The sequence below is a fragment of the Dromiciops gliroides genome, chromosome 4 (assembly GCF_019393635.1).
Source record: "Dromiciops gliroides isolate mDroGli1 chromosome 4, mDroGli1.pri, whole genome shotgun sequence".
NCBI lineage: Eukaryota > Metazoa > Chordata > Mammalia > Microbiotheria > Microbiotheriidae > Dromiciops > Dromiciops gliroides.
This window is the reverse complement of record NC_057864.1, coordinates 288550331-288575578: the sequence shown is the minus strand read 5'-3', so window position 1 is coordinate 288575578 and position 25248 is coordinate 288550331. Positions and strand designations below refer to the sequence as shown.

Sequence of the window (25248 nt, the reverse complement as noted above, 5' to 3'; positions counted from 1 at the left end):
GTTTAAAAATGTAACTAAGATACAGAAATAAACAAGCTTCAATGGTTTAGGAACTTCTTTGATTTAAAAGGCATTCTAAAACTATGGGTCATAATTTAGGCCAGACTTTGACAAAGGGAGATTTTAATATTCAATGTGATGAAAATGTAGTTTCCTAGTGAAGAATTAGAGACTGTCAAAACCTTGTGAAGTAAATCCCAAATTGTGTAAAATAAGTGACTTCAAGAAAAGAATGGCATATCACACATTATTTTTTTTTGAAAAATGTACAGTATAAGGTTTACTGTATGTTGAACATTTAATTATTTTACTTTGCCTCAATTCATTTGCATACCCCTGTACTTGCCACATGGAATATGGAAATAAAGGGTAACGAGTTTTTAAATTTCATTTCATTTGTAAGATTTTATAGAGATGATAGAACATTGTGATTAGCATCACCTCACAAAACAGAGAAGGCAAAACCATTTCAAAGAGAACTTAGTGAGAGACTCAAATAAACAATGTAGTACCTGGGGCATGTAAGGATGAAACTGGAAGGAGGAGAACAAATAGACAAGATATAGAAAAGAAAATGAAAGGTTTTTACAGAAAACCTTTTTTCATTATTATCAACTATTTAGTCACCAAAGATGTACTCTAACATTATAGCCCTGAATGTACTCATAAAGGAGATTAAAATGGTACAAAAGAAATGAAGATGGAAAAAGCAAATGGATTAAACCAAGTATACACAGAGTAGGGTCATGTTGGAGACAACACAATTGTAATGCATTGGAAGTATTGATTCTGAATGGAGGATAAGAAAAAAAAATCATAGACAATATAAAAAAAGTGATCAGGAAACATCAATTAGTACAGACTAGCATGTATTATTCATGTTTAGAATTATTTTATGAGAATATCTACAATACATTGGCGACATCCTTGAAAATGGTGTTACAAGTGAACACAAATAGTTTCACAAAGTGATATTTCACATATGTCAGCGTCTTTATGATCACACAACTGACTCACAAATGTAAAAGATTCCTCTGTTTTTATTGTCTCTTGACTATAAAAAAAGCTTGATTTGTTAGAACAATATGCTGGCTCCTCTCCAAAAAAAAAGAGATTTATGTTTCTGATTTATATATCAAAATTATCCTAGGGTCCTTGAATTGCACATCAGAGATAAACTTATTTGACATTCCTCTGATAATTAATATTAAGCAAGGCAGAAAATGGGGATATAAAATAATTCACTATTTTGAATGAGGAGCACAGATTTAGACCTAGAAGTAAACAAGTATTTCAACCCTTTCATTTTAAAGGTAAGGAAATCGAGTAACAGTGCGCTTAAGTGCCTTGCCCAATGTCACAGAAATCATAAGTGACAAAGTCACATTCAGACCTAGATCCTATGACATCAAATCCCACGTCCCCTCCCCCTGCCCATTGTACTATGCTGAGATCCTGAAAAATCCAAGATATTTTCTTCATTGGTGGGCACTTTTATGGATGATGATGTCTGGAATACTTCAGAGCCTCCTAAATTATTCTATAATCATTATAAAGATTTTGGTCTAACTCTTCAATCAATAAAACAAAGAAGATAAAGTATACCTATTGTCTAGGCCATACTATAATACAATTGCATGCAATTTTTGTCGAGGTGCCACATGTATGAGAAAAATCATTACAACACTGCACTTTGACACCATCTGCATTTTTTAGTCATAGACAACACAGAGAGGTTGAGTGACTTGTCCAAAATGTCTCTCAAAAGTGGGATTTGACTCCATGTCTTCCTAGCTCTGAGGCCTGCTCTGTATCAATTATACCATGTTTCTTCTTATGAATATATTTATATATATGTAACATGCATATATAATTTTTATTTTTGTAATATATATAATATATTTATAACAATATCTAAACAATGATATCTAAAATAAAATCTATTGTTTTATTCTTTATATTAACTATTCTCTTATACTAATATGGATAATTGACAGTTGACTATTGTATATGTCATGGCAAAGATGAAATTCAAGTCAAGTCACTTCAGTATAGGTAGCACCATGGTATGCTGGAAAGAATATGAGATTTAGAGTCAGAAATCTGAGGGTGAGACCAGCTTTGCTTCTTATCCCCTGCTTTATGGATATCAGTTTCCTTATCTCTAAAATGAGGGGGTTGTACTACATGATCCCTAGGACCCTTTCTCTTCTAATTCCTATGATCCTAAGATCTATTCAATTAAATCAGAAGTTTTAGTTCCCAAAAGGCTTAGAGTATAATGAGGGAAAAGACTAATACACAAATAATTATAATATCAGGAAAGAGATAAAATGCACAAAGAAGAGAGGAGATACTTTTAGTGGGACAAGGAGCTTAGGGAAGGCTTCATAGAAGACACCTGAACTGAATCCTAAAGGTCTGAAATAATTAGACAAGATTATTAGGAACCCCTTCCAGGAATGAATATGATGTAAGCAAATGTATAAATTTAATGTCCTAATTTGGTTAAAAGACTACATAAATGACAACAATAATGGTGTCTAATAATTTATTGTTGCTCAGTCAGTTTTCAGTTGGTTTTGATTTTCAAGACCCTATTTGGGGTTTTCTTCAGAAAGATACTGAAGTGGCTTGCCATTTCCTTCTCTAGCTCATTTTACATATGACGAATTGAGGCAAATAGGGTTAAATGACTTGAATAGGATTACACAGGTAGTAAATGTCTAAGACCAGATATGAACTCAGGAAGATAAGTTCCTGACTCTAGGTCTGGTACCCTAGCTATTGCACCACCTAGCTGCCCAAAATTTGTCCTTTGCTAATATCTTGTTTTATCCACAAACTACTCTCAGAGGTATCATCCCCATTTACAAATGAAAATACAAAAACAAAACCAAAACTGATGATGTGAGAGACTAAGTGTATTACCCAGGGACACAAAGCTAGTAAATATCTGAGGTTGAATTTGAACTCAGTAGGACTTTCTAACTCAGGTCTAACTCTATCACCACCTAGATATAAGAAAGAAATGGGCAAATTTGATGCTAATTTTTGAGGGTCTTGAATACTAGAATAAGCAAATTAAATTTTGTTTCATAGCCAATAGAGGTGTACTGATTATTTTCAAGTAGGAATAATACCACCACAGTTTTATACTGGGATGATTTCTTGGGGAGTGGGGTGAAGTATGTTTTGTATAGATAAGTGATAGACTGAGAAAGACCAGTGAGAGAACCACTGAAATTATCTAGGCAAATAGAAGGAAACAAAACAAAAAAATAATTTTCATGTACACATTAAATTAGAAGGAAAATAGAGCACTAACAGTCTTTTCGAAGGGCCTGGATATTGGGGTATTGTGTTTCTGACTTGACAGTGCCTCTGGAAAGTAACCATTTGACAATATCCTGTTATGACGATTTGGAAGAGAAATGATAGGAACATAAATTTGGGTAGTTTCAGCAGTAGAAGGCATTGGATGGTTTTTTAGAGTTAAGTGTTGAGGAAACTTGATAGTTGATAAGGGAAAAGAGAAAATCAAATATTGCACTAAGGCTATTGGCCTAGGTTTCACTATACAGAAATTAGGAGGTTTGGGGATCAAGATGAGAAATCAGTTTTGTACATATTGAATTTCATCCACTAGCTCCTAGGTGGAGATATTCAGCCAAAAATTGAAAACATAAGGATATTTTCATCTGAGACATTCAATGAAAAGTAAATGTGGGGAAAAAGATTGGAGAATCATTTCTAGAGAGCTCATAATTAAAGTAATGGAAGTAGATGAGCTATTTGAAGATTTCCATCATGGAAGGCACTAGCGAATTAATAAATCATCCTCCTTATAGTTTAATTCTGAAAGCTGTCTCCTCACATATTAATTGCAATTGACAAATGGAACTCTTTAAATTTTACTGAATGCTGAATTTCATTCTATAAAGCCAAGTTCAACCAGCATCTCTCATACACAACTCTCTCCAAGTAATGAGGCTTTGCTTAAATAACTAGCTTTCAGATTGAAAGTATAAACACACATTAGTCAAAATTTGGTCTTTAGCCATGCTTTACATGTGCATGCATATGACAGCAAGAAAGTAAAAATATATATATATATATATATAAATTAAGTGTAATCAACCTTAAACCATCTTAACTAAAACGCTTTGTTATCAATGTTTAAAATTGAGGTTGGGCCACTTTCTAATTCTTCCTTACTTCTCATAATGCTTAGTAGAAGGAAGCTCCTACATCCATCCCAGGTAATGATACTGACTTGTGCTTGTAAAATGTCAAGCATAATTTAATTGTCCTCAAAATATTCATGCATCACACTCTATGAATAATTCAATGGTGTGTGGGAAAAGAGAGGCTATCTTTGGAACATTTGGCCTACGTAATCTTTCATGAGTAATTAATTTTCTTAGTAATCTGGTGCAGCAACACTGCAGGTTAGTCATTTGCACATGTCTTAGTCTTAAACTGCGATGAGAAATTTGATATCTAAAAGATACACCTCTATCATCATTTCTGTGCTAGTGAATGATTAAAGAATTTAAAGTGTCATAAAATTACCCAGGGTGGCTGGAAGCAACAGCATCTCATTTTCTACTGAAGAAAATATTTTATCAGCCAAAATATATGATTTTTCTCTTCTTTGAAATTGAACCAAATTTTAAAAAATCCTTCTCATTATCTTAGACAGAGAGTTCTTTCATTTAAATAGGAGAATAAACAACAACGACAAAATCCCTGGGAACAAAGCAATTTAGCATGGATTTATCAAAACAAAACAAAACAAAACAAAAAACCAAATATTCTGTCAGAGTATTTTTTTTTCTCAAAGGCGTTTTTTATCAGAGACATTTTTCTGATTTGATTCCACAGCAGAAGGTTAAATTCTCACACACTGATCATTAGCAAAGAATAAACAGAGCAAGTACTAAAGCTGGCTTTGCACCTACTGAATGCTGCAAGTGTCTGTACTCATTTGATATGCATCTTGCAAAGCTTGGCTGTTCCCAGAAGGCCACTCCATGAAGACTGAGAGAGCAGCGTCTGCTAGTGGTGCCTGCAAGTCACAAAGAACAGAGAAAAATCTTTATAACAGGAATGCTGGAAAGCATCAAAATAAATTCAATGCAGATAAGAGGTAGTTTCTCTCTCTCTTTTTTTAATCTTGCATATCAACTTACATTACTACTTTGCTTTTCCCTAATGCACACTCGTTACATTGAAAGCACTCTAATGGTTTTAGCAAAATTTTCTGGGTCATCTCATCAGCCCATAGGTTTTAATTTAAAATAAAACAATTCCTAAAGCCCATTTAGTATGTTATTTGCTACTTCTGGTTAGCTATTAAAGAATCTTACTCACAGGTAAGGAAGAAAGGGGAAAGGAGGATGGCATAAATAGGAAAAAGAGTCTTCTTATGCTTATCATTAATGTTGATTTGAATTGATTTTTTTTTTACTACTGTACCTGTAGCATTCAGAGGACATCGGTTGAATGCCATATCTCCTGCTGGAGTCCTTTTCCACACCATCGACATTAGATTATCCTCTGGGCATATTTCATAAGGTGCTGTGATTTAAAACAGAAGAAGCTAAATATTGAGATAAAGTACTTACTCTTTTCTTAAGTGACAATAAATAATTCTCATCTACAACCCCTCTAACTCTAGAAATCATTCATATTCTTTCTTTTTTCTTAATTTTACTGATTTATGAGAGATATCTTTGTTTAAAAAATTCTGCTGCCTGGATTTCTTTCATAACATATTGCTGATACATACCAAATCCTTTTGCAGTCACAAATGAACACTTTACTATTTTAGATATAGATAATTTTTCTCTGGCTGTGAAAAATGGACTTGTACACATATAGCCAAACAAAAATGATTACAATGTTTTTTAGGTTTTGATGGATTATTCAATATTCAAAATTATTTAAATATTCTCTTTTTTTAATCTTGCATATCAACTTACATTTCTACTTTGCTTTTCCCTAATGCACACTTGTTACATTGAAAGCATTTACATTCTTGTTTTGTTTAAACGAATTACAAAGATATGAAATTTTATCATATAAAACATGGTATACTGTTTTATAATGTGTAAAATTATTTGATCTATCATTGTTAATGAATTTGAGGAATAATTATTTCACATTTCCATAGTAACATTTTATAGTGTAAATTATATTAATGGCAAGCCAAAAAAAGCCCCTACAAACAAACAACCAACTACAATAGAAATAATTTCATCCATGTAGACCTTCTCAGCCATCTTTCCATATATGTACTTAAATTTGTACTTTCTGAATTTGTTAAACTGTAATTCAAATAGCATGTGGAAACCTTAAGAACTTGGAATAAATATTTATTCAAAATAAGTATAGAATAGCAAAAATAATTTTGATTTCACATGTATCATAATGCTTGACTTCTCAATGGGTGAGAAAAGGACAGGAGGGGAGAAGAGAATTTGAAACTGGAAATTTAAAAAAATGAATGTTAAAAATATTTTTGAGAGTGAGAGAGCGAGAGCGAGAGAGCGAGAGAGCGAGAGAGCGAGAGAGCGAGAGAGCGAGAGAGCGAGAGAGCGAGAGAGCGAGAGAGCGAGAGAGCGAGAGAGAGAGAGAGAGAGAGAGAGAGAATAGCTATTGTTTGAACTTGGACAAGGCTTTTGATTCTTTTTTCTTTCTTTGACTTGTGTTTTGGATATAGTTTAGAAAAAGGAGTCCAGCCATGTTTCAGTCACTGAAAGAGATACTTGATTGAAGAATGATAGCTAATGCTTACATAGCACTTTAGATTCTGTAAAATACTTATCACAGTGAATTAGTTCATATGTTACTGGAAGAACTGAAACATATCAGTTTTGACATTCTTACTATCAATGAAACCAGATGTGGAGTTAACTCTCCACTTTCCAGCTGCTGCTCTGCAGTAACTGCCAGCACATGTGCTTACTTACTCATTTCTACAAAATCTTTATAAAATGTTCAAGACACAAAGCCAGGTGGTACAGTGGATAGAGTACCGGGTCAGAAGACCTAAATTCAAATCCAGCCTCAGACACTTACTAGCTATAAGACCCTGGACAAGTCACATAAGCTCTGTTTGCCTCAGTTTCTGCATCTATAAAATTGAGATAATAGCACCTGTCTCACAGGGTTTTTGAGCAAATGAAAAGTGATAATATTTGTAAAGCACTTAGAGCAGTGCTTAGTTCATAGTAGATACTATATGAATATATTATATATAAAGGATATTCTTGATGAAAAGTTGGGAAGTTATACTAAGGTAAGCAATAGGCCATATCTTCTCACTCATGTAATGAACTGAAAGGTGAAAAAATACAAGATTTTACTGCTGATTTTTTTTTAAAAAAGCTAAAGCACCCTTAAAATATTTTGTCTACTGCAAGTAAATCTCCGATGTGTAGGTTAAAATTATTTATAACATTTATTATATATAAACATAGTGTTCAGTGAGCCTCTACCAATATCTGCATCTCACAGAATCAAAAAATAGGTGAATTAGAATGAACCCAAGAGGCCAACTAACTAGTCATAGAATCTTAGATCTAGAAGGAACATCAGACATCCCCTATTTCAATGCCTCCATTTTCCAGATGAGGAATGGAAGTTAAAGAGGCTGACTAGTAGAGGTAACAAAGACACTAAATACCCAAGTCAGGAATTAAACTTAGGTCTATTAATTCTAAATTCAAGACTCTTACCATTGGATCATGTTGCCTTCAACAAAAGTCTAAATAACATTCCTGACAAAGTAAAATCAAAATTTTGCTTATAAACTTTCAGTAAATGGCAAATCATAACCTTTGGAAGCAGCCTACTTCATTTTTGTATAGTTCTAATTCTTAGGAAGTTTTATTATTTTGTTTTTAGCCTCAAAATTAAAACTGCCACTTTGCAGCTTTCAACTTTTTATTTTTAACTTTCTATCCAGTAGGCTCCATGAAAATAATTCTAATCTCTTTTCCATGTGACAACCTATCAAATACTAAAAACAAACAATTATAATTTTTAGATGGTAACCTAAACTAATCCCATTTTGTATGATCAGTTGTTAATATAATAAGCTATCCAAGACAGAAAAATAACAAATATTAAGCAATGGAGAAAAGATGACTGTTGTGTGTTCTGATTTGAGTTTGAGCACCATGGCATTAATGTCAAATTATATGCAGTTGGATAATAATAGCCTGCAACTAACAAGCTGGCCTTTAATCTAAGGTTAGAAGTAAGGACCATGGAACTGAAGCTTTGAGAGTTCTTTAAAAGTTTCAGCTAGTGAGAAGTCTAGAAGAACAATTCACATTAGTAATTATTCCCATGGCAACAGGTACAAACATTGAGCAAAAGTCAGCAAATATAGGCACACAGATTGATGCCTGATGAACTGTCTGTAATTCTTCCTCACTGATGACCATAAAATTTGGTTTATTTAATTAGGAAGAGTAGACAGGGATGTCTAATAACTATTTTTTCTTACTAAGAATTTGATGTTGAGTCAGATATTTATTAATCCAACAGATGGTCTCTCTCATAGAGTATCCTGGAATTATAACTTCTTATTCCACTATTCAATGTGTATGTGAGGTGACTTGGCAAATGCAAGTAAACAATTTAAAACGAATTTCATCAATACTATATCTACCCACTAACTGTTCTTATCATTGAATTCTTTGCTTATGTATCTGTTTATAATTAACTCCACTATTCTCACACATGAATGGTCAGAGTCCCTTTGAAGACAGACCAGAACAGTAAAGTTTAGTCAAAAGAGCATAGGAATAGGGGCAGCTAGGTGGTTCAGTGGATAAAGCACTGGCCCTGGATTCAGGAGGACCTGAGTTCAAATCCGGCCTCAGACACTTGACACTTACCAGCTGTGTGACCCTGGGCAAGTCACTTAACCCTCTTCCCCCCCCCCCAAAAAAAAGAGACCAAAACAAAAGAGCATAGGAATGAGTGTCAGAAGACAGCTGGGTTACCAGCTCAACTCCTAAAAGTACTATTTGTGAGACCATAGTTGTTCTTCAGTCATGTTTGACTCTTCATGACACCATTTGGGTTTCCTTGGCAAAGATACTGGAGTGGTTTGCAATTTCCTTCTCTAATCTGTTTCACAGATGAGGAAGATGAAGCAAACAGAGTGAAGTGACTTGCTCAGGGTCATATAGCTAGTAAGTGTCCGAGGCCAGATTTGAACTGAGAAAGATGAGTCTTCCTGACTTGAGGTCCAACACTTTATGCACTGAGCCACTTATCTCTCTGTCTGTTTCTTCATCAATAAAGTGAAAGGATTGGACTTAATGAGTTTTAAGGCATCTTCTAGCTTTAAATCTATGATTCTGTTTCATTAATTAAATGAACACTCACGAAATATTAAGTATTTTATAGGTGTTGGGGTAAACATAAATAAATAAGGCACTATACTTTCCCCAAGAGGTTCATAATGTCTGTCTCCGTCTCTCTCTGAGTGTGTCTCTCCCTCTGTCTCATACACATACAAAATAAAGCATTATTCTTTACCTCAGAGTTTATATTTCCTTTTTGTCATATCTTTATTTTTTTATTTTTTTGCTAGGCAATGAGGGTTAAGTGACTTGCCCCAGGTCACACAGCTAGTAAGTGTCAAGTGCTTGAGGTTGCATTTGAACTCAGGTCCTCCTGAATCCAGGGCCAGTGCTTTATCCACTGCGCCACCTAGCTGCCCCTGTTTATATTTCCTTTTAAAAAATCATAATACCTATTCTCATACTCATTGAGAATCAGATATACAAGTAACCATGCACCAATGACAGAAATTTGAAAAAGCAAGTAGAAATTAAAAAATAAGGCTTTCTATACTTTTTGTTAAAAATTCCTAGAACCCTCAACAATAAAGTTGGGCTAGAAGATGAGGCATAAGTTATTTTCCTTTTAATTCCTTTGTTTATTGTGTATTTTACAGTAATTTAATTCATTTGACTTCAAGAGACATTAAGTGTTCACTATGTCCAAGCATTATGCTAGGCTCTGTGCATAGAAAGACAAAAAAAGGACACAGTTCAGGACTATAGAAAATGTAAATTGGGGAATATAATTTGTACATTGATGTAGATATAAGATAATTGGAAGAGAGTCAAAGCATTTAAGATTGGGAAGGATGGACAAGGAAGACTTCTCAGAGGCATTCACACATGAGCTGAGTTGAAAGAAGACAAGAAAATTAAGAAGCAGAGATGAAGAGAAGCAGATGAAGAAAATGTATGGGGTATTGCTTGTCAAAATATTTGGAGAAGAAAGATGCGAGATTTACAAGATAGTGTGTTTGCAGGACCTAGAACAGAGTCTGAACACATAGTAGAAGATTAATAATTACTTGTATATGCACACACATCTAGGCATTACCTATATAAACATAATAACAGTCCATGGGAGTAGATTATAGGACCATAAATCTAGAGATAGAAGGGTACTTGAAGATTATGCAGATATTTCCTTTCAGACTTGAGAAAACTGAGAGTTTGAAAGATTTTGGGGGACAGCTAGATGGCACAGTGGGTAGAGCATCATACCTAGAGTCTGGAGGACGTGAGTTCAACTCTGGCCTCAGACACTTACTAACTGTGTGACCCTAGGAAAGTTGCAGCCCAGATTGCTTCAAATTTTTTTTTTTTTTGCTTAAGATTACACAGTAACAGCTGGGATTTGGACCAGGAATTTTTCTACTTCTAAATCCAACATTCTATTACATCATATTGAGATCACCAAGGTAGAAAGGGGAGAAGTGAGAAAAGGGTCCAGAACAGAGGTTATTTGAGACCTTTTGCATTAAAAAAAAAATCACACCATTCATTTGTTTCTTTGAGGTGCTAACCATGAATTTTTTCTCTGATTTACTGATCAAGTTATGGAAAAAAAAAACACCAGAAATCACATTCAGGCATGTAAATAACTTGTTTTTATAATTAAACTGAATTATATATTTTTGTAAATCATATGTAAAAGAGATCTAATTCCCACAAATCTGGATATATGTATCATACATGTGCTCATTTTTATACACAGGAATCAGGGTTAGGGAATCAAAAAGCAGGATGTAGCAGTTCATAGCAAAGTATCTGAAGAATAGAAAAAAAAAGATGTTTTATCATCAGTTTGATTAATTATCAAGCCAAAGCTATGTGTATTTTATGTTTCTTTATTATTGCAAATTGAACACTTCGTAGCACACTTGATGGATTTGTTTTGTATCCAAAATAAGTGAGGCATAAATACAAATACAGTAATGAAATTTGTAGTAGCTTTTATTGGGAAAAATTACTAAGGAACATAAGACAGTACTAAAAATAAAACAAGGAAAATATGTTCATTTAAAAAATGTTGAAATTTTGTTAGTGGTTTAAAAAACAGAAAATGCCTTATAAAGTAATTTGTAGAGCTTTGTCATTTTTTTCCGTCTATATCCTTTGAATCTAATTTTGGAATACAATAATATCTTTTGAAACCATATACTCAGCACTACAAAAAAATTGCAAAGGTAAACGGACAACTATTGTAGTCAAGTGTGTAAATGAAGCATGTCTGGGAAATAATTTGTTCTTTTAAAAGTTCACAGTGTTGAGAAGAAACTTTACTACCATTTATCACTGAAAATTAAGAACAGAATATGCATTTCAACTCCGCACCCCATGTTTCCTACTCCATTTCCACTGCTACACAAAAAGGAACTAAAACAGAAAAAAAAACCCCTATCCTTAATTTGGCATCGATATATTTCCTATTCCTCAGGTGTACATTTGTTATGAACTATCACATCTTTCTTTTGATTTCTGTCTCTGATACCTCTTTATGGAAATGAGTACATTTGGGATACTTTCAAAAAAAACCCAGGGCATGCATATTTCCCGATTTATGGGAACTGGATCTCTTTTACCTATTACTTATGGTAATATATAATTCAGTTTAATTGTGAAAACAAGTTATTTACATGCTTGAAAGGGATTTGTAGTTGCTTTTCCATAACTTGATTTAGAAATCAGAGAAAAAAACATCAAGGTTAGCACCTCAAAGAAATATGAATGGTATTATAAGTTGCATTTCTCAAGGCATCTTATTAGTACAGCTTGCCTTAAATGATGTGAGCTTTTAAACAAATCTAGTGAGCTATGATGCCTTGAGAGCATTTTCCCTGTAAATAAATTTGTAAAATATTTTACTAACAGCAGGTGGCAATCTTTGAAAATCTGTTTTCAGCAGCACAATTTTACTGCTGCAGTTACAAAGGCAGTTTCAAAGGACAATCTAAAGAAACATCGGAATGTGGAGAGATTGGCTCAGATAGCTTCAAATATCAGAAGATTCACATTTAATTATATCTATAGTTCTAATGAAAATTCTCACAAGACAAAATAAATGTCTAAATATACTTTTTCCATTCAGACAGGGAACAAAGTAACATTGTGTGGTGCTTTTTAATGCAAGTATCCTCAACAAAACATTGCAGGAAGTGCATTTTTCATAACTAATATTTGGTATTGCCTAAAAAAAAGCTATGTTAACCTCAGCTCTTCCTAGGAATTTGTTCCTGTTTTGAACAAATGCACTGCTTTTTTTCTATTATGTCCACAAAATAGCATTTTTGATTTTTTAAACCAGTCAATTATAAAGTTCAACTATGTGGTAAGCAAATAATCAAATACCTTTTGCCCCCAAGGAGCTGACAGTCCATCTTTAACCCTATTTAAAATATTATCTAAAATTGATTCAAACATTCTGTAGAGCACTTGGGAGCTATGTCTAAAGGGCCATAAAACCATGCATACTCTTCTACCTAGTAATACCACTACTAGGTTGATATCCTAAAAGAGATTTTTTAAAAAGGTTGAATTTGAAATTGAGGTGATGCTCATCAATTGGGGAATGGCTGAACAAATTGTGGGGCGAGATTGTGATGGAACACTATTGTGCTGTAAGAAATGATGAGCAGGATGCTATCAGAAAAACTTGGAAAGACCTGCATGAGCTGATGTAACATGAAATATACTGTATACAAAATAACAGCAATACTGCAAAATGATCTGCTGTGAATGGCTTGGTTATTTTCAGCAATGCACTGATCCAAGACAACTCTGAAAATCTTTTTAAAAAATGCAATCCATCTACAGAGAAAGAACTGATGGTATCTGAATATATATTGAAGCATAATTTTTTTTGTTAGTTCCTTTTTCTAAAGCTTTTTTGTTTGTTTTCTTTTACAACTTGACTAATGAGGAAAGTTTTGCATGACTACACATGTATAACATATATTGAATTGCTTGAATTCTTAGGGGGTTGGGGAAAGGAAAAAAATTGATGTTAAAATTTGTTTTTACATGTAATTTGGAAAAATAAAATTCTAAATATAAAATACTATCTGTGTGGAAGGAGGTTGATATACTTTAGAAAACCTACAAAAGCAGAGAAATATTAAGTACTGGCTCTTTAACATGAGTTCTGTTAGAGTCTCCAGTAGAATGGAAGGTTCTTTGAGAATGAGAGTAACCAGGTGAGAGAAATTTTTATTTCTCTCATATTAATAACCAATTGTTGAATTAGGACTAAAGATTTTTCCCTTTTTTATATCTTCATTCAGAAAATAATTCAGGCCACCTTTGAAGTGATAATGAGATGAAATCTTGGGTGAAACCAAGAAAACTTAGATCTGTTCAAAAGGTAAAGAAATTCTAGTTTAGGTGGATTGGTGGGTTCTGGGCCATTGTGCTGAAAAGCAATCTTAAAAAGAACATCTAGTCCAACCCTTTCAGTTTCTAAAGGCAGGTGGTAGTGAGGTCCAGTAAGCTGACTCACCAGAGATGGCAGGTTATTCTCAGGTGTAGACTAGAAACCAGCTCTCTCAAATCAGAGTGCTTGTTTCCTTCCTTTCTTTTCCATATTTTCTCATTAGATCTTACACTGGGAGGTAAATAGTATAAATTTTATATCTATTGTACAAATGAGCAAACTGACACTCAAAGAAGTTATGAGGTTATATAATTTGGTCATCACACAGATAATAATAACTATTGCAATTGGGATTTGAAGGTAGGTATTCTTATTAGAAGTATAGTTCTCACTTATACCATATTACCTATTACATTTTTATAAAATTAATATTTTTACTTCATGTCTTTTGTTGTTTATCATACTCACTTAACCATTTAAGACTAACCAGTTCTTGAAAAAAAATTAAGCAAAACATCTGATACAAAGACTGTCTTTGTCAATGTGTACAATATTCTGCCCAATAAAAATATCCTACCTCTCTTTTAGAAAGAAATATATTTCATTAACTCTTTGTCTCTTAAATTTTACTATGTAAGGTTGAACTTTGTTTGGACTTTAGAAAAAAATTAAATTTTCATAAAGTAGATTCAAATTAGATCATCTTAATGAAATAAATAATTTTGAGTAATACTAGTAATAGCTAGCATTTATATAGCACTTTAAGGTTTGCAAAGTACTTTTTAAATATTAGTTATCCTCATAACAGTCCTGTGAGCGAGGTGCTATCATTATCCCCAATTTACAGCTGAGAAAACTGAGTCAGATTAATGTTAAGTGCCTTGCCCAAGGTTGCACAGCTATTAAATATCTGAGGCTGGATTTGAACTTAAGTCATCATGAATAGTATACCCAATGCATAATCCCCTATACCACATTTTGTCAAGTTGGACAAGGCTAAGCAAAATATAGAGATATTTTATGACATATCAACAAATAAGGAAGAGTGCATATGTTACAAAAATGAGTAAGTGAAAATCTCATAGCAATTTTTAAAAAGTGACTTGTCTATTCGGTTTAATAATCACTTTTATTGTTAATCAATACAAATAAATGTAATAAAGAAATTTATAAAGATAGCTAAAAAGATTGATTTACTTTTAGAATTTTATTTCTCTGAGTTTTACCTTTCCCAGCCATTCCAATCTGTACCCTCACCCCTCCAATTTATATATAAACATAGTAACCACAGAAAATTCTCACCAGGGCATCTTTGCTCACTGCATCTTCTGACTTCTTCACCTGTTCCTTCACATTGTTGTCCTGTTACTGCTGCACCTTGACAGATTCTTATTCTCCTTTCCCATCCACCATCACATGACTTAGAACATCCACTCCAGTGACCCCATTGATTCCACTGGCCATTTGCTGGAGCAAATAACAGAAGAAACAGTAGCAAGTCCATTGGACACTATATAAGGAAGCTTAATATGAGAATGAAATACTTTGATGTTGTATTAAGTAAGCTATATAAATAGGTCTACTCTCCGATGAAAGTCTTCCTCTGTGGCCTTATCATGGTGAGGATACGATGTTGGTTGGATTCTTGAAGCCAGTGTCAAGATAACACAAGTTCTAGTAGATCTTAGAAAGCTGAAAGACTTGGAAAGTCCAGGTTATAAGGCTCTGATGTAACAATCAGCCTACATAGGTTTGGAAAGAGGCATTACCAGAATACTTGCTAAACAGGCAGTAGATATTTTTTCCTCCATAGCAACTTTTTTTTTTTTAATGGTGGGGCAGCGAGAGATAAGTGACTTGCCCAGGGTCACACAGCTAGTAAGTGTCAAGTGTCTGAGGTCAGATTTGAACTCAGGTCCTCCTGAATCCAGGGCCAGTGCTTTATGCACTGAACCACCTAGTTGTCCCCCCTCCAAAGCAACTCATGAAGTTTGCCCATTTGAAGTACATACGGTTTGTACTCTGTATCAGTCAAGGAAATGCTTACATTGATTAAATTACAAATCATTGAACAAGTGAAATATGTATTAGTGTCACTATACTTTAAAATAAAATGCCCTTTGGGTCATATCTGTAACATTTATATTGATATATGCTTAATCACCTTTTTCAGAATGGTTAAAGGTACATCTAACATAACTCATAATAGGAAATAAGTCAAAAGAAATACTGAAAAGTAGAACCCTAATCAGTTCTGTCATTATTAATTGCATTATTTTCAATATTCCTATAACATGATTTACAAGAGCCTGAACTTTGTTATAACAAAACATGAGGGAGTTTAGTCCCAACCATTGCTCATGCCTTTTCTTTGGGACTACACCTATTTATGCTATTCATAATTTGTATGTAAATGGCTGTCTACATATTATTTCTCACATTAGAATTTAAACTCTTTTACAACTGAGATAATATTTTTTCCTTTCTCTTTATATCCCCAGAACTTATCACAGTTACTGACACATGGTAAGTACTTGAGAAATAAAGACTTTTTGATAGATCAATTAAGTCACAACAAAGATCTTTATGTAACATGTTCTTACAAAATTCACAACTCTATGATACAAATGCTAGGACTATGGCATATGGTAGCTTCTGGGGTACCTGTATGTGGTGGCAAGATCTGTGCCTGGTGATCTTGTCTTACCTGTACAGTCTGGGTTATAACACTCTCTGCTCTCTGCCCAGGGACCTCTGCATTCAGAGCCACCATGGGCAGCTGCAGTACACTGCCGGCTTCTCTGCTGTGTGCCATTGGAGCATGTCACTGAACACTGACTCCAGGAACTCCACTCCTGCCATTGTCCATCAACTAATAAAAGCAGAAAGAGAGAGATATATGGAAACAAAAAATCTATAAAATGGAAATTGATGCAAAGTACAAAGGTATAAGTAGTCCCTTTGCAGACTAAACCAAAGTAGTTCACATTAATAATGCTTTACTTTTAAACAAATTTAAAATTATTCAATGTTTTTTTCACATATTTAATTTCATTTAAGCCTCATGACAAACTGGTGAATATGGACTATATTAGTATTCACATTTTATGGATAAGGAAACTGATTCTGAGAGAGACTAAATGACTTGTCCAAGGTCACAACACCAGAAAGAGGTGGATCTGGGATTTGAACCTATGTCTTCTGGTCCTTATGAAGTGTGAAGTTCTGAAATGAATTGGCATATAATTTGCATATACACATTAGAACTAGTTCTCATAGATTATTGCTCCTATGCATGAGGGTACTATTATGATTTGCTCTATTTTGTTTTGTTCTTTTACTATTTCCTTGTGCTCACTATTACTACCTTAAATCTTATATATCAAAGATATATGTATGAAAGGTGACACATATATGATAAAACAAAAAAAAAATGAAGTAAAGTCATAGATATACATGGGGAAGTTTTTTTTTAAGTCTATGGATTTAAAAAGAATCACAAATTACATGACCATTGTTATAATTTCTAGGGCATTCCTATACTTTCCCTAGCTATATTCATTCCATGCTTACTTTGTTATCAATGAGCAAAGAGAATTCACCTGCAGTTCAGAGCTATCTATAAAAAATTACTATGAAACCTAGCAAAAACAATAAAATTAGAAAGGAGATGAAGAATTTATATAATTTTTCTGGACTTGAATACAAGGGCCTGAATATAGCAAAGAGAAACTTGCTTTATATAGACCTATCTGTACTTAAAAAAATACTTTATGAAATAAAAGACATCATAAAATAACGATTTAATAAGATCATGTTAATTAAATTTATACAAATAATTTTATTAAAAATGCCTGACATAATCTTTAGCTGTGCAGGCTATTTGGCAGAACACATAGCTTCTTCTAGGTTATCATTTGTTTTTTATTACAAGAAACTTAAAGAAAAGTGAAATTTTTTTTTAAAAGCTTTTTTTTTACTAAATCAGCATTTATCTACTACATACTATTGGTACTATGCTGTGTACTAAGCATACTATTAATGTGCCGTTGGGTTTTTTGGATAGGGAAACACAACTAGTAAGTGTCAAGTGTCTGATGGCTGGATTTGAACTCAGGTCCTCCTGAATCCAGGGCCAGTGCTTTATCTGCTGCACCACCTAGCTTCCCTAATGTGTTTTTTTAAATGACATCTGACCTACTGGAGGATATGATTTGATTGGAACAATGAAAAATAGATATAAATGTTGCTGGAGCACTTAGAATATATTTGTATATGTAAGCATATATACACATAGTTATAAAATTTAAGTAGGGTAAACAGAGAAATTGAAAAAAAAAAACAGAAACGGAATGAGCTGCATCTCATGAACTTATTAAAGGAAGTCTTCCAGGTTGAGGTAAATTATAAGATGGTGAGTGGTAATTTCACAAAGTATCAAGAAAGAAATTAAGGAAGAATCCCAGTGGTCAGAATGACATGGAGACACTATAAGAAAGAACAAGTCATCAAAGCACTCTATATCAGAGAGTTTATGTTATTTGTGTTGATGAATAGTGAAAATTGGTGTTAGTAAGATATAGGTGAGTAGAAGTTCAGCTATTTGCTGAAATGTTTAGATTTTAAAATAATTTATCTTGGAAGGACAAAAGATACATTACACTATTAAAAATACCACTGATGATATTTGAAAAAATCTACTGTTTTACCTTTATGAAATTCTGTATTTACTTCTTTCCATCAATATGTATATGTACACACACACACAAATGGCTTGAAACTAAAATTCATGAATTAGATAATAGTTGACATCAACCAATGGTAATATTCCCTTAAGCCTGGACATTAGGAAATAAGGACTTGGATTGTGGAATAATTAATTGACAAGGTTAATTTCATGGGGGGAAAATTATGAAACAATCATTAGCATTAAAATGGGTATTTTCCGGAGGTGTGGATTATACCAACTATTAGAATTTTCCCTAGTTTAATGTCCATCGTTAAGTCACTGATTCCAGATTAAGATCTGCAAGGGACCTTAGAGGTTACCTTGTCCACTCCCACCCCCCCACCCCTGCCCATGTAAATATGGGAAATTGAAGTCCAAAGATGTTAAATGATTTTCTCTGCATCAAACAAGAAATAAGTGACAGATTAAGAATTTAAATTCAGGTCTTTGACTCCAAATCTAATACTCTTTCCCAGTGTGTCAGCCATTTCACTATTAACATTGTACAGGAACTTAGTACTCATCTACTCCCAATTAATCATTTTAGATTTGAGGAAACAAAATCCTATGATAGTAAAAGGACTTTCCTAAAGTCACACAACCAGTTAAAGGCAAGGCTGGGACTAGAAGTTCCTAGACTGTGGGCCCCTAGAAGACAGTGGCTATGTTTTATCCAAACATCCCCTCTCCCTCAACTCAATCTAGTGATCTAAATACAATATGTGTTTAGAGCTTAAAAAAGTAATGATACTCTAGGTGTTCTAACTCTCAACTTAGTACTCTTTCTAAAACACTATATCCCACCCCACCTGCCAGAAAAAAGCACCTAAAACCATAATTCTCAGTTCCTGTGTAGTCCATATCTATAAGGCTGTGGGTTTTCTATAATAAAATAGAAAACATTGAACAACAATGCAACAAAATTTTTAAAAAGCTACTTCAAAATGAAACAACCTTTGAATGTGCCTAGTTCTCTAGAAATGTAAAGTATCATTTTTCTTCTCTAACTCAGAAAACTTCTGTTTTATTTATATATATCCTGTTTTGAAGAAATGTGTACATGTATACTTGTGTGGATGTGTACTGCCAGAACATTAAATTTAAGCTAATATTCCTAAGCAAATCCATTAATTTTTCTATCATCAGCTAAAACATTAATTAATTTAAGGTGTCTTTATTAATGAAAGCAATTATTTCCTGTCAATACAGTTGCCTGTGCTCAAATTTTGCAGATATGCCATAGACCGTATTTTTCAAGTGATGTGGGGAAAGCACTATCAGTCATTATTTTTATCAAATGCCAAAGCTCAAGAAAGCCTACTCAAGCAATTATCCTTCTCAATGGGAATGCAATTGATTGATACATATTTGTTGAATGTCAGTTGAATGAAATGCACCATGCTAAAAACTGTGGAGGAAAAGGAAGTTATAGACATAGTTAGTTGCTACTCTTAAGCTATTTGTAATCCTACTGGGGAGAGAAGACTTGAGGCAAGGAAATCAATCAATAAATCAGTTAACAAGCATTTATCTAAAAAATTACTATGTACCAGGTACTTTTCTCAGAACCAGGAATAAAAATTTTTAAACTGCCCTAGTCTTAGGAAACATACATTTTAATTGGGGGTGGGGGAAGTGTGTGAATAACTAGGAATATACAAGATACATATTGAATACATAGAAAGCAGTCTGAAAGGGAGAAGTCATAAGCATCTGAAGTGTAGGGAGACAGAAAATCCTCTAGTAAAAAAAGTTGGCCTTAAGCTAGGTCTTGAAGGAAGATGGGCAATCAGTAGGTAGAGGTAAGGGAGCAGTATAAGGTAAAGAGACAAGATGTGGAGTATTCTGTGTGGGGAACAGGAAATGGACCAGTATAGCAGATCATAGTGTATGTGGAGGGGAAGACAGTGGTAAAATGTAACAACAGAGGAAACAGGAAGGTTCAGGTTACAAAGAGGTTTAAAATATCCAAAAGAGAAATATATTTTTTATCTTGGCAGTAATAGGGAACTCACTGGAACTAAGTAAGCAAGGGTATAGAATAATATTAGACATCCATTTTTAAGGCCCAAATTTATTTAGATTTTAAAATTCTGAACTTGAGAAATAAAACAAGCATTTCTGTAACAAAGTAGAATGGAAAAAAGAGCATTATACACAAAACTGCAAATGTACAACTTTTTTTCCTTTTAATGATATATTAAAGTTATCATGTAATTTTCTTTTTTAATTTTTTCCTCTCTCTGCCCCTTTCCCCCACCTTAGGGATGGCTACACTTAAACACAAATATGTGTGTATACACACATCCATACACATCTATATATGTAAAACCAGATATACACTTTTGAAAAATAACCTTGGCAGCTTAACAGAAGGCAAATTACAATGGAGAGGATTTGAGTCAGTGAATCCAGTTAGAAGACAATATATTGCAATAGTTCAGGAAAAAGGTGATCCATGCTTGAGATAGTATTATGTTTAAGTGAATGGAGAGAAGGGACATTTATGAGAGATATGGCAAAGGTTGAAAAGACAAGATTTGGAAATTAGATTGGAAATGTGGAGTGAAAGTGAGGAATCTGGAATGACAAAGAGATCACAAATCTTCCTGTCTGGGAGGATGGTGGCCTATTCTCACAGTAACAGGGCAGTTGGAAAATGAAGGATGTTTTCTTTTTCTTTTCCTTTTTTTCCTTTCTTTTTTTAGGGATGTTTTGAAGGAAAGAGAATGAGTTCTTTTTTGGACATGAGTCTGAGATGACTACAAGCTATCTAGTTCAAGATGTCAAAGAGATAATTAATGATGCGGAACTGTAGTTCAAGGGAGAGAAAGAGATTAGATACATAGATTTTTGAATCTTTGGCAGAAAAATGATAACTGAATTAATGGGAGTTAATGAGATCACAAAGTGATATTACTATAGAATAAAAAGAGAAGGGGACCCATGACAGCCATAGGAGAACATCTTTCATTAGTATGCAAGAGCAGCAGCTTTGGGAGTTCTAAGTCCCTAGATGCTAAAGAGGTAAGGCAACTGGTCATAAAGAGAATACAGGGTACATTTTGCTGACACTGGGTTAAGGATCCAGTTGCATTACCAAGAATAAGTTCTGGGTTGCAATTCGAGAGTAAAGAGGAGCAGCCACAGAGAAGCATGGGCTATGGTCATAGTTTCAGGGCCGAGAGGAGCACCAACACTTGTGGCTGCAGGGGAACATCTTCCCTTCCTGAGTAAAGACAAGAATACAGGCCAGGAGAGAAGTAACCACACCACCTTGGAAGTAGCAAAAACCTATAGACCCACCCCTCAACCCTAAACTAGCTCAAAGACAGCAGCATGAAAAACCTGAAGCTTCAGACAGTGCAACATCACCCAAGAAGCAGAGCACAAATTTAACATGAAGTTAAAATTCAGGATATAGGCTGGAAAAATAAGCAAACAACAAAAAAAGGGCATGACCACAAGTCACTATGGTGACAAGGAAGATCAAGAAACAAATTCAGAAGAAGACAAAGACTCAAAGAAAAAAAGTTAATTGCATAGAAGTCCAACAAGAATTCCTTAAAGAGTTCAAAAGGCATTTGCAAAATCAAGTAAGAGATATAGTATAAAAATTGGGAAAAGAAATGAGACTGATGCAAGAAAAATATAAAGAGAAAACAGCTTAGTAAGAGATATACACACGTAACACTGAAGAAAATGATACCTTAACAAACAGAATTGGCTAAATGGTAAAAGAGGCACAAAAATCTACTGAAGAGAACTCCTAAAAAATAGAATTGGCCAAATGAAAAAAGAGGTACAAAAGCTCAATGAAGAAAATAATTCATTAAAAGTTAGAATTGGAGAAGTTGAAGCCAATTACTCAATGAGACATCAAGAAACAATAAAATGAAATTTTTAAAAATGAAAAAGAAAATGTGAAGCATCTCAATGGAAAAACAACTGAGATGGAAAATATATCAAGGAGAGAGAATTTAAGATCGATTGGACTACCTGAAAGCCATGATGAATAAAAGTGTCTAGATATCATCTTTAAAGAAATTATCAAGGAAAACTGTCCTGATATTCTAGAATCAGAGAAGAAAATGGAAATTGAAAGAAACATTTTGTGAAAGAAATCCCAAAATAAAAACTCCCAGGAATATTATAGCCAAATTCCAGAGTTCCCAGGTCAAAGAGAAAATACTGTAAGTAGCCTAAATGAAACAATTTAAATATTGTATAGCCACAGTCAGGATCACATAAGATTTAACAGCTTCCATATGAAAGGACTGGAGGACTTTGAATATTATATTTGAAAAGGCAAAGGCACTAGGCTTACAACTAAGAATAACCTACCCAGCAAAATGGAGTCTAATCCTGAAGAGAGAGAGGGGAAGAGAGGAAGGAGGGAGGGAGGGAGGGAGGGAGAGAGAGAGAGAGAGAGAGAGAGAGAGAGAGAGAGAGAGAGAGAGAGAGAGAATGTATTTAAACAAAAAGAAGACTTTCAAGCATTCCTGACAAAAACACCAGAGATAATTAGAAAATTTGACTTTCAAATACAAGATGTAAAAGAAGCATTTTTCAATAATGTTAAGGGATTAAATAAGGTTAAACTAGTTACATTTCTACATGGCAAGAAGAGACTTGTAACTCCTAAGAACCTTCTCATTATTAGGACAATTAGATGGAGTATACATAGATAGAGGGCATGGGTATGCATTAAATATAATGAGATATTTAAAGGGTCAGAGATGCACTGGGAAAAAGGGGGAGGGAGATGTATAATGGGTTGAATTATCTCACATAAAAGAGGCATGAAAGAGCTGTTACAACAGAGAGGGTAATTTGGGCAGGTGTGTGTGTGTGTGTGTGTGTGTGTGTGTGTATGTGTGAAGCATTTGAACCTTACTCTCATTGGAATTGGTTCAAACAGGAAATAACATATACACTTAGTTGGGTAAAGAAATCTATCTTGGCCCTACTGGAGAGTAAGAAAGGAAGGGGATAAAAGAAGAAAAGGGCTGATAAAAGGGGATGTGGGTTAAGGGAGGCAAAAATCAGAAGCAAGAGATTTTTTAGGATAACCAGGGTAAAACAAAAGAGAGAGAAGTATAAAGAGAGAAAAAACAGGACAGAGGGAAATAGTAATCACAACTGTGAATGTGAATTGGATGAACTCACCCGTAAAACAGCAGAATGGATTAGAAACTGGAATCCACCAATATATTGCTTACAAGCAACACACTTGAAATAGACAGACAGACAGACAGACAGACAGACACACACACACACACACACACACAAAGTAAAAATTAGGGCTGAAGCAGAATCTATTAGACTTCAGCTAAGATTAAAAAAATCAGGGATAGCAATCATGATCTCAGACAAAGCAAAAGCAAAAATGGACTTAATTAAAAGCAATAAGCAGGAAAATAATATTTTGCTAAAAGGTACCATAGACAATGAAATAATATCAACATGAAACATATTTGTACCAAGTGACACAGCATCCATATTCTTAAAGCAAAAGATGACTGAGTTAGAGGAAGAAAAATATAGTAAAACTATACTAGTAGGGTACCTCAACTTTCCCCTCTCAGGATTATATTAATCTAGCTATGAAATAAACAGGAAAGATAAAGATATGAATAGATTTTTTGAAAAGTTAGATATAATCAGTCTCTGGAGTATTCCTTTTTCTCAGCTGTACATAGCAGCTTCAAAAAAAAATGACCATGTATTAAAGCATAAAAACCTCACAACTAAATGCAGACAAAGCAGAAATACTAAATGTACATGCAATAAAAAAATCACCTTCAGCAAAGGGCTATAGAAGCACTGATTAAGAATTAATTGGAAACTAAATAATCTAATGCCGATGAGTAGGTCAAGGGACAAATCATAGAAACAATGAATTATTTTATCAAAGAGAATGATAAGAATGAAAAAACATACCAAATTTACAGAATGCAGACAAACACATACTTAGGGGAAATTTTATATCTCTAATGCTTATACCACTAAAAAGAGAAAGGGCAGAAAAATGAATTTGGCACGCAATTAAAAAAAAAACCTAGAAAAACATAAATTAAAAATATTCAATTAAATACCAAATTGGAAATGATGAAAATTAAGGGAGAGATTAATCAAATTGAAAGTAAGAAAACTGCTGAGATAATACATAAAACTAGGAGCTCTTTTTAATATAAAAAAACAATAAAATATATTAACCATTGGTTAATTTGATTAAAAAAAGAATAAAACCAAATCATCAGTATCAAAAATGAAAAAGGTGTGAGAATTGGAATGATACCCCCTCCTGGGAGGGACATTGTGGGTTCTGGCCATGAAAAAAAAGTATGTGACTTTAGCGTCTGGAAGTGATGTCTGCCACCTGTGGAACCCGTCAATCAAAGTTATGTAATGATTGGAATGATGCCACCTACTGGAGACTTGCTGTGGGAAAACTCCTCCATGAGGAAAATGCCTCAGAGGGCAAGGCCATGTGGCTTTTCCTTGGCGTCAGGAAGTGACATTTGCTCATGGGTGCTGTCTATCAAGGCTACCAGCCAATCAACTTGAGGAGCCTCCTATTTTCTGGGAGGAGACAGGAAGGAGGAAAGAGGGCCTGCGCGGAGAGCTCTCGCTCTTTTTGGGTTCCTGACTTGATGGTGGTGGTGGAGGCAGAGGACTTCACAGGAAATTTGAGGAAAGATAGGAATGCTAGGCTGTTGGAATTCTGTTCTCAATCTTTTTCTTTCTATTTTTCAATAAACCCTTAAAAAACCTAA

General features: G+C 34.0%; 1 protein-coding gene across 1 annotated transcript in view; it reads right to left on the bottom strand.

Moving 5' to 3' along the window:
• ADGRB3 (adhesion G protein-coupled receptor B3) overlaps positions 1-25248 on the bottom strand; it is an 890484-nt gene that overhangs the window by 493050 nt on the left and 372186 nt on the right. The window contains 4 exon segments of the mRNA XM_044001123.1: positions 4965-5071; positions 5482-5583; positions 15043-15207; positions 16448-16612. Of these exon segments, the coding sequence (XP_043857058.1) occupies positions 4965-5071; positions 5482-5583; positions 15043-15207; positions 16448-16612 (539 nt within the window).